The 14,680-nt window shown below is 49.8% G+C and overlaps 1 protein-coding gene across 16 annotated transcripts in view; it reads left to right on the plus strand.

Moving 5' to 3' along the window:
* Positions 1 to 14,680, plus strand: part of TBC1D9B (TBC1 domain family member 9B) — a 44,151-nt gene that overhangs the window by 20,361 nt on the left and 9,110 nt on the right. For 14 of the 16 annotated variants that reach the window (XR_002176838.3, XR_004525973.2, XR_012331001.1 and 11 more), the window contains exons 8-14: positions 7,516 to 7,677; positions 7,989 to 8,139; positions 8,623 to 8,837; positions 10,600 to 10,717; positions 11,865 to 12,150; positions 13,882 to 14,011; positions 14,142 to 14,240. Coding sequence is in view for 12 of the 16 variants with exons in the window: in XM_033853679.2 (XP_033709570.1) it covers positions 7,516 to 7,677; positions 7,989 to 8,139; positions 8,623 to 8,837; positions 10,600 to 10,717; positions 11,865 to 12,150; positions 13,882 to 14,011; positions 14,142 to 14,240 (1,161 nt within the window). In the remaining 4 variants the exon portion in view is untranslated. The remainder of the gene's footprint in view (positions 1 to 7,515; positions 7,678 to 7,988; positions 8,140 to 8,622; positions 8,838 to 10,599; positions 10,718 to 11,864; positions 12,151 to 13,881; positions 14,012 to 14,141; positions 14,241 to 14,680) is intronic. The other 2 variants (XM_019937438.3, XM_019937440.3) reach the window with 2 other exon arrangements.

A 14,680-nucleotide genomic window follows, 5' to 3' on the forward strand; every position in this document is an offset into this window, starting at 1 on the left:
TGCAGGTAATGAAATTAGAGAGGGAGTGGGAAGCCAGGTCATGTGGTGCCCGTAGGCCCTTGGGAGTACTTAGCTTTGACTCTGAGTGAGATGGGAGCCAGTGGAGAGTTTGACCAGAGTAGGGACACAGTCTGTTTATGTTTTAGTAGAATTGCTATGGCTGTCATATTGAGAATGGAATAGAGGTGTAGCTGCCCAGTACAGTAGCCACACGTGACTATTGAGCACTTGAAAGGCAACCACACTGAAATGTGCTGTAAGCATAAACTACACACCAGAGGTGGAAGATTCAGTGTGAAAAAGAGAATGTAAAATATCTTGATTTTTTTAATATTGATTCCATGTTGAAATGATAATACTTTTACTATATTAAATAAAATATATTATTAAAGTTAACCTCACAATTTCTTTTATGTTTTTTAATGTGGCTACTAGAAAATTTTAAATTATGTGTGTGGCTCTCATTATATTTCTCTAGAACAGAGCTGGACTAGAGAGTGACGAGAATAGAAGCAGAGATGAGTTGGAAGGCTCTAACAGTTTTCAGGACACAAGATGATAGAGCCTTGGTCAAGGGTGGTAGCAGTGGAGTTGGTGAGAAGTGGTTAAATTCAGGATACATATATATATTTGTGTGCTTATGTGTGTGTGTGTGTGTGTGGTAAAATACATATAACATAAAATTTACCATCTTAACCGTTTGTAAGTATACAGTTCAGTAGTATCAAGTATATTCACACTGTTATGCAGCCATTACCACCATCCATCTCCAAAGCTTTTTTCATCTTGGAAACTGAAACTCTGTACTCATTAAGTACTAACTCCTCATTTCCCATCCTCAAGCCCCTACCCCCAGGCCCCAGCAATCACCATTCTACTTTCTGTCTCTATGAATTTGACTACTCCAGGTACCTCATATAAGGGGAGTCATACAGTAATGTGATCGGCTTTTGTGATCGGCTTATTTCACTTAGCATAATGTCCTCAAGGTTCATCTTCATTATAGAATCTGTCAGAATTTCCTTCCTTTTTAAGGCTGAATACATACGTGTGTGTGTGTGTGTGTGTGTGTGTGTGTGTGTGTGTGTGTATACATATGCCACATTTTGTGTTCATGGATTGGAAAACTTCATATTGTTAAGATGTTAGTATTACCCAAAGTGATCTATAGATTCAGGGCAATCCATTCATCTTTTAATGGACGTTTCAGTTACTGTCACCTTTTGGCTGTTGTGAATAATGCTGCTATGAACATGGGTGTTCAAATATCTCTTCAGACCCTACTTTCAGTTATTTGGGGTATGTACCCAGAAGTGGAATTGCTGCGTCATATGGTAAATCAGTGTTTAATATTTTGAGGAATTGCCATAACATCTTCCACAGTGGCTAGACCATTGTACACTCCTATCAGCAATGCATAAGGGTTCCAGTTTTTCCCCATCCATTCCAACACTGTTATTTTCTGTTATTTTTTACAATAACCATTCTAATGGATATGAAGTGGTATCTCATTGTGGTTTTGATTTGCATTTCCCCAGTGATTAGTGACATTGGGCATCTTTTCACATCTTATTGGCCATTTGTATATCTTCTTTGGAGAAATGTCTATTCAAGTCCTTTGCCTATTTCTTTTAATCGGGTTGTTTGTTTTTGTTGTCATGTTGTAGAACTTCTGGATATTAACCTCTTATCAGATACATGATTTGTAAATATTTTCCCCCATTCCATGGATTGCCTTCTCATTCTGATTGAGGATGATTGTGTCCTTTGATGTACATAAGTTTTAAATTTTTATGTAGTCCAATTTATTTTTCTTTTATTGTGCTTTTGATGTCATATCAAAGAAATAGTTGCCATACGCTTTTCTTCTGTTTCGTTCTAAGAATTTTGTAGTTTTAGCTCTTACATTTAGGTCTTTGATCCATTTTGAGTTAATTTTGTAAATGGTATGAGATAGGTGTCCAAACTTATCATTTTACATGTGGATATCCAGTTTTCCAATGCCATTTGTTGTACAAAAAACTATCTGTTCCCCGTTGAATGGTCTTGGCACCCTTGTCAAAAATCAGTTGAACGTATGTATTGCAAGATTTATTTCTGGGCTCTCAATTCTATTCCATTGGTCTGTATCCTTACACCAGTACTATACTGTTTTAACTACTCTAGCTTTATAGTAAATTTTTAAATCAGGAAATTTGAGACCTCCAACTTCGTTCTTTTTCCAAGCTTGTTTTGGCTATTTGGGGTCCCTTGAAATTCTATCTGAATTTTAGGATAGATTTTTTTATTTCTGCAAAAATGTCATTGGGATTTTAATAGCAATTGCCCTGAATCTATAGATCACTTTGGGTAATATTAACATCTTAACAATATGAAGTTTTCCAATCCATGAACACAAAATGTCTTTCCATTTGTTTGCATCTTTAATTTCTTTCATCAGCATTTTCTAGTTTCCAGCATACAGCATCTGGTCTTTCACCTACTTGGCTAAGTTTATCCCTAAGTATTTTATTCTTTTTGATGCTATTGTAAATAAAATCATTTTCGTAATTTCCTTTTCAGATTGTTCAGTGTTAGTGTACAGGATATAATTCGAAGGTAGATCTGAGAGAACTGACGAATTAGATGGAGGGTATGGGATAAAGAAGGGTTTACAAAAAGATGACCCTATAGTTTTTGGCCTGAGCAGCTTAGAGAATAGAATCACCATTTAATGACATGAGGAACAGCAGTTTTGGAAGGAGCAGTCAAGAGTTCAGTTTGGATCTGAGGTCAAGTATCATAAGAACTAAGAATTGACTACTGGAGATGGCAAGTAGAGGTCACGGTGGCCTTTTCAAGAGTTGTTCAGTGGAAGAACAGGAAGAAAAGCCCGGTGGAGTGGCCTTCAACGGGGATAAGCTGTTGGTTATTGGGGTAGCTTTTTAAACCTTACCAAATTTTCCATTAAAATGCACAAAGCAACTTTAAGAGTAAAAATAAAAGCCCACAGACAACAGCTTTAACAAAGCCAGGTGAAAGGGTATCTTACAAACCCCAGACTACAAGTAGGTGAGGCCAGACCACCAACTGCAGCATTATTCTACAGATACAGAATCAGCAGCTGTGCTGTGGTAGTGGAGGGAAGAGAAAAAGGGTTCTGACAGTCCCAAGAGCCAAGGAATCCAGAAATCACCAAAAATACTTCCCCACACACACCCTCCTCAAAAGAGACTACCCACTGAACAGAAACCTCAGCAAGTGACTAAGAGAAACCACCGGTGAAACTGCAGGCATATTTCTCAGGCTCCAGCTCACAGATGAGTTAACCAACAACACAAAACATGGGAATCCACTGACGAGCTAAGGGAAGATCAGAGAATGCTAGGACAAATCTGAAACACCCAACAAAAACTCCCTTCCAAAAGGAAAGAGCCCTCCCTGAGGAAAAAAGAGCTGGAACTGAGCAGGGCAGGAATACTGAGGAGTAAAGAGAGAGAAGCTTCTGACACTAGAGGAGACAGATCAGGAAGTCCTGGAGGGGGGCTCCATAGAGAGACTGCACCAGAAGACAGACCCCCAACCGTACAGTGCAAACAGCTACCCCATACATACAACATCCTCCTGTAAGTACAGAAAAAAAAAAAAATTTGGGGGGGCAACCAGTCAAGAAGGACCAAGTCATTTATGAAGGAATGAAAATCAGAGAGGCATCAGGCTTTTTTTTTTTTTTTTTTTTTTTTTGCGGTACACAGGCCTCTCACTGTTGTGGCCTCTCCCATTGCAGAGCACAGGCTCCGGACGCGCAAGCTCAGCGGCCATGGCTCACGGGCCCAGCCGCTCCGCGGCATGTGGGATCTTCCCAGACCGGGGCACGAACCTGTGTCCCCTGCATCGGCAGGCAGACTCTCAACCACTGCGCCACCAGGGAAGCCCAGGCATCAGACATTTTGATAGCAAAATTTTATACAAATAGAGTAACATTTTGTAAGATATACAGTAAAAAAGCTGTGACCCTAGGATTTTCTGTCTGGCAAACTGATGTTCAGGTATCAAAACCACAGACCGTCAGGAGCATGCAGGAATTCACAGAAGCTATCAGCTTTTGAGGCATCTAATAGTGAACAACCTCAGACAACCAAGAAATGACGGAAGAGGCTTTGGCAGAAGGTCTGGTGGGAGCATTGAATGTATCTAGCTGTAGAAATAGGACTAGATAACAAGGATAAAGGTGACAAGTCATGTGTAATTTTATATGCTCTGAATACATAGAGTACAATGAAAACATGAGAAAAGAAGGTATGGAAAGTAGAATAAGCTCACTGACTGCCTTATTAAGTAAGAGCAAGGTATATCACTTTCAATTATATGTCGGCAGGGAAAGGAGTGGAGGGGGAAGATCAGGGCTACTCGCTAATTTTAGTATTGCCCCTAGGAGGGAGTCCAGTGTATTAAAAAGAGGGGACCCAGGGTACTATATAAAGACATTAGTATAAAGGTAACTGTTAGAACATAAACATACATTTTCTGACACTTTCTCAAGAAAAAATTGGAAAGAGAGGGAAAGGATACAGTGAGTTTAGGCAACTCTTTCCAGAAACTTTGTAGAAAGGCCAGCTGAGAATCACAGGGGTCCCTTCAGGGTGTGACTTTGTAATTGGAGTGTGACGTATATACTCTAAAGTGCATGGATCCTAAGTGCACAACTTGATGAACTTTCGCAAAAGTGGACATAACATGTGAGCACCACCCAGTTGAAGAACGGGGAGGGCTTGTAGGGACAACAGCATGATTCTATGCTGATGGTAATTAATCCAGTGGAGAGGGGCCAGTTGACAGAAGAAGGTCCTGGAGGCGAGAGCGGTAGGATCTTGGGCTCGAGTCGGGGGAGAGTTGGGCCTGGCATGCGTGGCCACAGTTGTGGGAAGGTGGGCCGGTGGGGGTGACCGTGGATGGCTGTCAGATTGCTCCTGCTTCTGCTTGCTCAGTTCAGTAGTTGGCAGTAGGAAGTGAGGAAGATGGATGGTTTGGGAGGTTTGCACTGGAAAAATGTGTGAGACAGTTACCAAGAGGAAGGAGAGGGAGACTGGATTCCCAGGCAGTATGGGTCTGTGAGCTCACCATCACCCCAGGAACCTGTCTGTCACGAAGGATGGTTATTGCTGAGGTCACATCCTCGAGTCAATCTCCTTTCCGGCACTGAGGTTTTTGATTCTCTGCAGTGCTCTGTGGCCTGCAAGTCCATCTGTGTCCTTGTTCCTGCAGGGAACCTCGAGCCAGAAGCAGACTCTCTGCATCAGGATGCTTGGGGTCTGGACTGGGGTCATGTCCCTGGATTCGGGCAGTTTGTCATGAAAATGTATTTTAGTTGATCTAAAATCCATTTTGAAAACACCAGCCAGGGGCAGAGGGGCAGGCTGTGGATATGAACTTAGCAGAGTTCTCTTTTTTTTTTCCTTTTTATTAAAAACAGTTCTACTGAGGTAAATTTGATATACAATATGCTGTACATATTGAAATAGCACAGCTTGATGAGTTTAGCATGTGTTCCCTGTGAAGCCATCACAGCTGTGGTACAGGTTCTCATGTGGAACACAGAGAGGGTGAAAGTCTCGGGGGAGGCGTCCAGCACCCCTGCTTGACCACAGCCAGTGGGATCAGAGCTGACAGGCACAAGGGCAGAAACTCAGCTCAGACCGGAGCACGCAGAAGGGGAGCTCACTGGCCCACGAAGCCAAGAAGTCCACACAGTTGGCCGCCTATCATCAGAGCTGGGCTGTCTCCACTGGATGAGTGTCATCCCCGGGGCGTGTGTGGCACCAGCATGGTGGTGCAGCCCCTGCACCCTCCGTGGCTCATCCTGACATTCCCTGCAGAGTGGCCGACACAGTACCCGAAGTCCCCGCAGGCATGGGAAATGCTAATTAGCTTGTGGCCACCACCGCAAACCTCAGTGGATTCCACAAAGTGTGAGTCCAAGAGTGGAGAGAGATGTGTTTCGCCCAAAAAAAATTGGAAGCCACTGCTGGCAGAAGGAGAAGTGGATTCAAGGGAGCCAGTGACCAGTGTCCACCCAAGAGCGGTGTTGTTCCTACTGGTGGGCACTTGGGGAGCGAGCTGAGAGGAGGACAGACAGAGTGGGCACTGACTCTGTTCCACCTGACCCCCGGGCTAGGGAACAAACTCCCTGCCCAGGCCATTGCCCACGGCAGTGAGCTCACCTTGAAGTCAGGTGCCTGCAGGTAGAACACAATCCACAAGCAGGGGCAGTTGCCTGGTGTCACCCACACTGTACCTGAAGGGTACTAAGGTTCCAGAAAGCCAGGGGAAGAACCCTGAATGTTAGGGCTTGCTTTTAGACCTTTGTCCTTGATGCCCCCCTTTTCTTCTCCCAGCCCCATATTGCCCCCCAGTATGTTCCCAGAACCACCCAGGATCCATTTCTCTTGCTGTTTGGCCGTCCGTGCAATAGGAAAGCAGATTCCCAGGTTCCTACACTGGAGAATGGCCTACAGCCCTACCAGAGCCCTGTTTATGGTTAGAGATGGCCCACAGGTGGGGACCCCCTCCCCACACACCTAGTTCTAGGCATATGTCTTTATTTTCACCTCCCAAAGCCCCACAGCCTTGTTGCAAGTGTGGCGGACTGCTAAGGAGAACCCGGTTTTGAGCTGCACAAGTGTCCGGAAAGAGGTGGTGTGGCCCAAGAGATGTGTGGCCACTGTAGACCACACCACACACCAGGCAAGTGGCCCAGAGAGAGGGAGCCTTGCGGACAGCCACCAGCCCTCAGAGTGCCTGGGGGCCCCTTCTTCTTTGAGGGGCCCTTGAGGGTACAGTGGACAGGTAGCCTGAGGGAGGGAGGAGAGGAAAGAGGACTCCTTCCCTCACTCAGCTGTCACTGAGGGCACCCGCAGGAGGCATGTCCTCAATTAGGACTCTGTCAGTCTGAAAAGGGTGAGGCAAGCTGTCAGCCTCGGGACGTACTGGGTGAGCAGGCCTGATGTCACCCTGCCTCTGCTCCACTTTCCCCTCCATGCTTGGGCTCCAGTGGGGGCCCCAGTGCTCTTTCCCAGCACTCCCCACTTGAGCCAATCACTGTGTCCAGGGGCCCCATGGGGCAGCGCTACAATGGTGGGACCCAAGAACAGTCCGGGCAGACGCCACCAGCAGCTGTCCCTACAGGGCTCGGCAGGGTCTGCACCCCAGAGGCTGGAGCAAGAAAGGCATCACAGGGAGCACCCATGAGTGCTGCCAGTCAAGCCCTTGTAGGGGACACAGAGTTCAGGAAGGGGCATGTGGAGCTGTCTCCTTGCGGTTTCTTCTCTCCTGGCCCTGACCTCACAGAGAGGGCCTGACAGGATGAGCACCAGAACCTGTCCCTGGTGAAGGAGGACAACACAGGTGTGTGTCTGGCCAGAGAGGATGTAGGGCTGAGCCACAGCATGGCCTCCTGCTCTTTCGCACACGGCCACCCCGCAGGCAGTGGGGCAGTTCACTCGCTCAGTGCTTTCCTTCCCATGTTGTATTTCCCAGTCTTCCCCAGCTCCTCAGGAGGTGTCAGAACAGCCTGCCAGCCCGACCTCACCCCTCGGTGGCCTCCAGGGGTCCCATGCACGGGAGGCTCCAACCGCTTCCCAGGGCCTGCTCAAACTCTTCCAGAGAAACACGCCCATGGAGGACCTGGGAGCCAAGGGGGTAAGCCCAGACTCGGGGCTCCACCACCATGCAGGCCAGATAGGGGGAAGGGCAGGGCCAGTCTGCGGCCCTTGGGTGACGATGTGCAGTGCCCAGGGACACCCTGAGTGACCTGTTCAGAAGTGCTGGTCATGGGCTTCAGGCCTCTGCAGGGGGTCCTGTGTCCCTGACGCCCGAGGGTGATGCCGTGCACAGCCCAGCCTGGGCTCGTGGCATTTTCGCCACAAGCCCTTGGAGGAGAGGTGGAGGGCCTGACACCTGCCTCAGCACTCAGGTCGCATTCACAGCCCCCCTGTCTGCTGTTCCCCCAGGCCAAGGAGAAGATGAAAGAGGAGTCGTGGCACATCCACTTTTTTGAGTACGGGCGCGGCATGTGCATGTACCGCACCGCCAGGACGCGGGAGCTGGTGCTGAAGGGCATCCCCGAGAGCCTCCGGGGGGAGCTGTGGCTCCTCTTCTCTGGTGAGCTGCCCTGGCCTCACGGCCCCACAGCCTCAGCCTCCATGACCCCCAGTTGGCCTCCTGAGTCGGCCAGGCAGGAACCACCAGCCTTTAGAGGGCGAGAACATGTCTCTCAGCTGTAATGAAGCTCATGTGTGCCAGGAGGGGCATTCCGGGGAGCAGAAACCAGTGAGGCGGTGCCTTCCCACCAGCAGTGGAAGGCAAACAGGCCTCCTGAGGCCTTCTTTCCTTGGGTCAGGCTCTGACAACATTCACACCCTTGGCCACTTGGATGGTTTCAGGAGGGCAAGTCAGCCATTTGAACTTGGGTGGGGTGACTCCTCTCAGAAGCAATCATGAGGGAAACTCTGCCTGGCACCTCTTAGTTGGCCCCAAAGTGCCACTACTCTTCTGCAGTGCATTGACGTCTCCACCCTGCCCTGTTGCCCTCGAAGTCCCGGGAGGGGAGGAAGAGGGAGACAGCTACCAGCTGTGTCTCCACAGGGGCCTGGAATGAGATGGTGACTCACCCTGGCTACTATGCTGAGCTGGTGGAGAAGTCCACAGGGAAGTACAGCCTGGCCACGGAGGAGATCGAGCGAGACCTCCACCGCTCCATGCCCGAGCACCCTGCCTTCCAGAATGAGCTCGGGATCGCTGCACTCCGCCGGGTGCTGACTGCCTACGCTTTCCGAAACCCCACCATTGGCTACTGCCAGGTACAGGGGCTTAGCAGGGTCCAGAGACAGCATCTCCCACCAGAAGCTCACAGGAGCACCTCCGCATGGCTCTGGGCCTAAGTGATAGCCCCACACACCTGTGACTGTGCCCTGTTCCCCCCCCCAGGAAGATCCTAATCACAGAAAAAGATGAAATTAGAAGCAGTGTTCATCGCTCACCTTATCCCCTTGCCACGTATGTGCTTCTGGTCTGGGTCCTGAGGCGTTTGATTGTTTTGTGTGTGTGGTAAAATACACATAACATAAAACTTGCCATCTTAATCATTTTAAATTTACAGTTCAGTGGCATTAGGTATATCATTGTACAACCATCACCACTATCCATCTCCAGAACTCTTCTTCATCTTGCAAAATGGAAACTGTACCCATTAAACAACTCCCCTGCTTACCCCTGGCAACCACCATTATCTTTTCTGTCTCTATGATTTTGACTAAGTACCTCATATAAGCATCATACAGTATTGTCTTTTTGTGACTAGCTTATTTCATTTGCATAATGTTCTCAAGTTTCATCTATGTTGTAGCATGTGTCAAAATTTCCTTCCTTTTTAAGGCTGAAGAATATTCCGTTGTATGTATACAGCGTGTTTTGTTTATCCATTCATCATCCATGGCCACTTGGGTTGCTTCCACATTTTGGCTGTTGTGAATAGTGCTGCTATGAGCATAGGTGTACAATATCCAAACCCAGTTCTTTTGGGCATTATACCCAGAAGTGGAATTGCTGGATCATATATTTAATTTTTTGAATTATGAGAGTTGTCATAGCATTTTCCACACGAGCTGCACCATTCTTCATTCCTACCCACAATACACAAAGGCTATAGTTTCTCGCCACCCTCACCAACACTGGTTATTTTCTGGTTTTTTGATAGTAGCCATCGTAATGGTATGAGGTGGCATCTCACTGCAGTTGTTTTTTTTTTAGTTTTTTTTTTTTGCGGTACGCGGGCCTCTCACTGTTGTGGCCTCTCCCGTTGCGGAGCACAGGCTTCAGATGCGCAGGCTCAGCAGCCATGGCTCACGGGCCCAGCCGCTCCACGGCATGTGGGATCTTCCTGGACCGGGGCACGAACCCATGTCCCCTGCATCAGCAGGTGGACTCTCAACCACTGCGCCACCAGGAAAGCCCCTCACTGCAGTTTTGATTTGCATTTCCAGAGGCATTTGATTTTAAATCTAGTGGGCATTTTCATGACCAGGTCAGATGGCTTTCTGTTTCCCTATGACTGCCTCTGGATTTCAGAGAAATCACTTTTCTGTAGGACCAGTGTTCTGCAGGACATATTGCCAGTGCATGGAAAACCAGTGTGCTGGCTCTAAATCATTTTTAAGATAATTTGCCGCCATTGATGCTTTTTCTTACAAGCCTTGGTATCAGCTCAGGCTGTGCATGGTCACTACTTTGCCATGGCCTCCCTGCAGCCATGTGGCCATCGCATGCAGCTCACTCACACATCCTTCTGGCCCCGTGCTGCACCTGTGACACCAGACACCACCCCGACGAAGGCCTCGCCTTCTCGGGTGTCCGAATGCCTGCAGGCCCAATTTGAGGAACTTGATTGACCGTTTTGGTCAAATTGATTTCCTGCAAATTTTCTTTTGGCACATTGCCCAGAGTTGGGTGGAAGAGTTTGTTGTTACCAGGCCTGCTGGTAGAGGAGGATGCATAGGCCACTTGGTGGGGGGGGGGGGGGGGGGACAGCTCCATGACACCCCCTACCTGTCTCTGTGCCCATAGGCCATGAACATCGTCACCTCAGTGCTCCTGCTCTATGGCAGCGAGGAGGAGGCATTCTGGCTGCTGGTGGCCCTCTGTGAACGCATGCTGCCCGACTACTACAACACCAGGGTGGTTGGTGAGTGCCTGAGACTGGCAGCTCCCTGTGGGGGTGGCAGGCCTCCCTGGGCCAGGTCTACATTCAGCACATCCCACAGGTGAGCTCTTGGAGGCCTCGCAGCCTTGCCCCAGGCTGCAGACAGTCACAGGTTCCGCTCCATAGATTAGGAAGCTGCTAAATCTTCACACAGCTGAAAAGCAGAGAGCCAAACACAGACCCCAACCGTCTCTCCCAGACTTTATGCGATTCCCTAGGAGTTGCCGGCAGTGAGAGAAGAAGTTAGCTTGGGGCCTAAATTCACATCCATCTAACTCTTCTTAAACATTTTTATTGTGGAAAATTTCCAGTATCACAGCTAGAGCATATAGTATACCCCCATGTCAACTGTTAGGAACTCACAGCCAGTAGAATCTGTGTTATTAAATGGAAGTGCACTTGCAAATATATTTAATTACATATATAATTAAGTCTGTTATTCTAAAATGTCCTTCCCTTACTGTTTGCTTTTGGGGGTTTCCACTCTTGGGGTCCTTTAGAATTGCATCTGTTCACAAGCTTCAGGTCAGTACACACACAAGCTACTGAGATCACTGTTTACTTCTTTTTTTGGTTTGGTTTTTTTGTTTGTTTTTTTTTTTTAATTTTTCTTATTATTTTATTTATTTATTTTTAACATCTTTATTGGAGTATAATTGGTTTACAATCATGTGTTAGTTTCCGCTTTGTAACAAAGTGAATCGGTTATACATATACATGTATCCCCATATCTCTTCCCTCTTGCGTCTCCCTCCCTCCAACCCTCCCTATCCCACCCCTCTAGGTGGTCACAAAGCACTGAGCTGATCTCCCTGTGCTATGCAGCTGCTCACTGTTTACTTTTGACGCCCTAGAGAGAAATTAGTATTTCCCAAAAATAAAATCCAAGTATAGTGGAAGAAATCGTTTTTTCACACAGCGATTTGGAAGTAGTAGAAAGGAAACTTACATAATTTTTTCCGTTCTTGTTTTCTCCACCCCACCTGCCCCCCTCCAGCCCTCAGTTGTAAGCAGAGCTGGCTGGGGACCAGGTGAGCTTCTTGCAACTCAGACCCTGGGGTCCCACATGAGGGCCTGCCTGAGTCAGGGGTGTGAGCTCACCATTCAGACTCCTTCGTTCTCTCCCTAGGGGCCCTGGTGGACCAAGGCATCTTCGAAGAGCTCACGAGAGACTTCCTGCCCCAGCTCTCCGAGAAGATGCAGGACCTGGGGGTGATTCCCAGCATCTCGCTCTCCTGGTTCCTGACCCTCTTTCTCAGCGTCATGCCCTTTGAGAGCGCTGCGGTCATTGTTGACTGCTTCTTCTACGAGGGCATCAAGGTGATCCTGCAGGTGGCCTTGGCCATCCTGGATGCCAACATGGAGCAGCTACTGGGCTGCAGCGACGAGGGCGAGGCCATGACCGTCCTGGGCAGGTGACTGAGCTGGCCTCCCTCCTCCTGCTGGGGAGCTGGCCAGCACTGACTGCAGCACCCCACCCCTCCCCAGCCCTATGTGCTTCTTGGTCAGCATCCTGGGACTGTACCTACCACGTGCCCAGACAGGGCTAGACCTGGGGATACTCCAGGGGGGCAGAGAGAGCCTCCTTTCTGGAAGGAGACAGAACAGTACTGGAGTAGTAATAAGTGCTGGGAGAAGGTAAAACAGGTAGTGGGCCAGAGCACACTGGACTGGAGGGCTTGGTGGGCAGGAGGCAGCTGGAACAGCAGGGCCTCCCTCCTCTAGCGAAGGTTGGGTGTCTGTTATTCCCACAAAGCACTCCTGGTCGTGCCTTTCCCTGCTCAGTAGCATCACTGTCACCCCGTCACCTAGACAAGGGCCCATGTTGGGCCTACTGTAGCTGCTGAATGAGCTGATATCCACCAGGCACGCCTAAGGCCCAGGGTCATCCTGGCTGCCTTGTCCTCCCTCAGTCCCCGCATCCCATCCTCATGGACTCTCTCTGGGGTCCAGCCCCTCCCCTCAACCCCTACAGCCTCAGGGCAGACCCATGACACCCCTGCCAAGGGCCCTGTGTCTGCATCGTCACAGTTTTCCTTGTTCCAGTCTCATCCACCAGCATCCCACAGGGCTCTTCCTGATCAGAATCTGACCCTGTTCCTCCCTTGGGATATGGGAACTCCCTGTGCCACTGGTGGTTTTCTGGACAAAGGATCTAAGTCCCCTAGCCTGGCCTTCAAGACCTTTATAACCAGGTGCCTTCCTAGGGGGTGCTTACTGTGGCCCAGGCCCTGAGCTCTATACAGCCTTGCCAGCCCACGTGCATGTATTTGCCCAGCCTGGAATGCTCCTGGCCACCCGGGACAGCCAGGGACGCTGCCACCTGCCTGCCGAGCCAGCCCAGTGCTGACTGGGAACCTGTAAGGGTCCCAGGCTGGCAGAGTTGTTGCTTCTCTGTTATGGGCCATGCTAGCTCTTTGTCCTCAGTGATGACAAGATACTCAGCCCATGGCCAGAGTCGGCAAGTGGTTTTCATGCCCATCTCCCACACCAGACAGATGGGGCCCCTCCTTAGCAGCAGGGCCTGACCAGGAATGGTGCCGGAGCCAGTGGGTGTGTCCCACCTGAGTGTCAGGCCCAGCCAGAGAGCCTGGGAGAGTGTGAGGTCCTGGTTGGCCTAGTCCAGCCAAAGTCAGGCCCTGTCCCGAGGCTGTGTTCCTCGGACACCCCCACAGCAGGGCTCCTCCCTCGCCTTCCTCCTGGGACACTCCTTTGGTCCCTGATTCTTCCTGGCCAGGCAGGGAGTCCTCACATCTGGCCCAGTGACACGCCAGATGGAGGAAGCGTGTCATCCCTCCAGCTGGGACAAACCTCTCTCCTGGTTTGGTAGGGTCTGGACTTGTAAAGGTGCCCCCCGCCGTGAGACCCCAGTGGACAGCCTAGCTTTCTCAGAGTTAGTGCTCAAGCCTCTCAACTGCCTCCAGGGGGCATCCCTGATTTGCCAGGGTACCCATCCCTGATTTGCCTCTCCCCCTCCTCCCTGCAGTGGCTCATCTTTCTCTCTCCTGGAGGATGCCCGGCCCTCAGCACACTCACTCATTGATTGGGAGTCTGGGCAAATTAGGTCTCTCCACATCACTTAGCCATGGGTAAGACACCCCTGTCACCTGTGGGTGATCTAGATTTCTGTCCTTTAATCCTTACAGATACCTGGATAATGTGGTCAATAAGCAGAGTGTCTCTCCTCCTATCCCACACCTCCATGCCCTGCTGACGAGTGGAGATGACCCTCCTGAAGAGGTGGACATCTTCGACCTCCTGAAAGTGTCATATGAGGTCAGCACTCACTGCGGGCTTCTTGGCCAGACCACTCCCTTGGGCCGTGTGGGTGCAGTTGGCCATGGTGGGTGGCTGTCCTCTGCTCTGTGGTTCCACCTTATCTCACTGAATCACCTCTGACTGGTAGAAATTCAGCAGCCTGAGGGCCGAGGACATTGAACAGATGCGGTTTAAACAGAGGCTGAAAGTGATCCAGTCCTTGGAGGATACGGCCAAGAGGAGTGTGGTACGGATGGGCCCGGGCTCCCATGGCCCCAGGGTGCAGGCTGGGAGCTAGGGTGGGGATGGTGACCAAGTGGGCTGCTCCTGCCGAGCCATCTCCAGACTTCCCTGAGGAGCAGGGTGCAGGGTCCCCTAGCACTGTCTTGTGTGGGACTGGAATCCAGGAGTGAAGGGGCAAATTTAGGGAAGTGGGGAGAGGGCTGGTCACAATTTTCTGCTTGTGGATTGGTCACAGGGAAGCTTCTCTGATGCCTCAATGCCTAAAGGCTAAGCATGATCCCACTCTGGACTGAGTCCTCAGGCCTGGCTTTAACCCCTGCCCCTGGATAGCAACACTCAGCCACCCAGCCCTCCATCCACTCAGCCCGCTGACCTCTGCTGCAAGCCTTTGTCCTCCTGTCTCTGGAGAGAGAAGTAACTGCGAAGTTCTAGGTCACCTTCCAA

This window comes from Tursiops truncatus, chromosome 3 (genome assembly GCF_011762595.2).
Source record: "Tursiops truncatus isolate mTurTru1 chromosome 3, mTurTru1.mat.Y, whole genome shotgun sequence".
Classification (NCBI taxonomy): Eukaryota; Metazoa; Chordata; class Mammalia; order Artiodactyla; family Delphinidae; genus Tursiops; species Tursiops truncatus.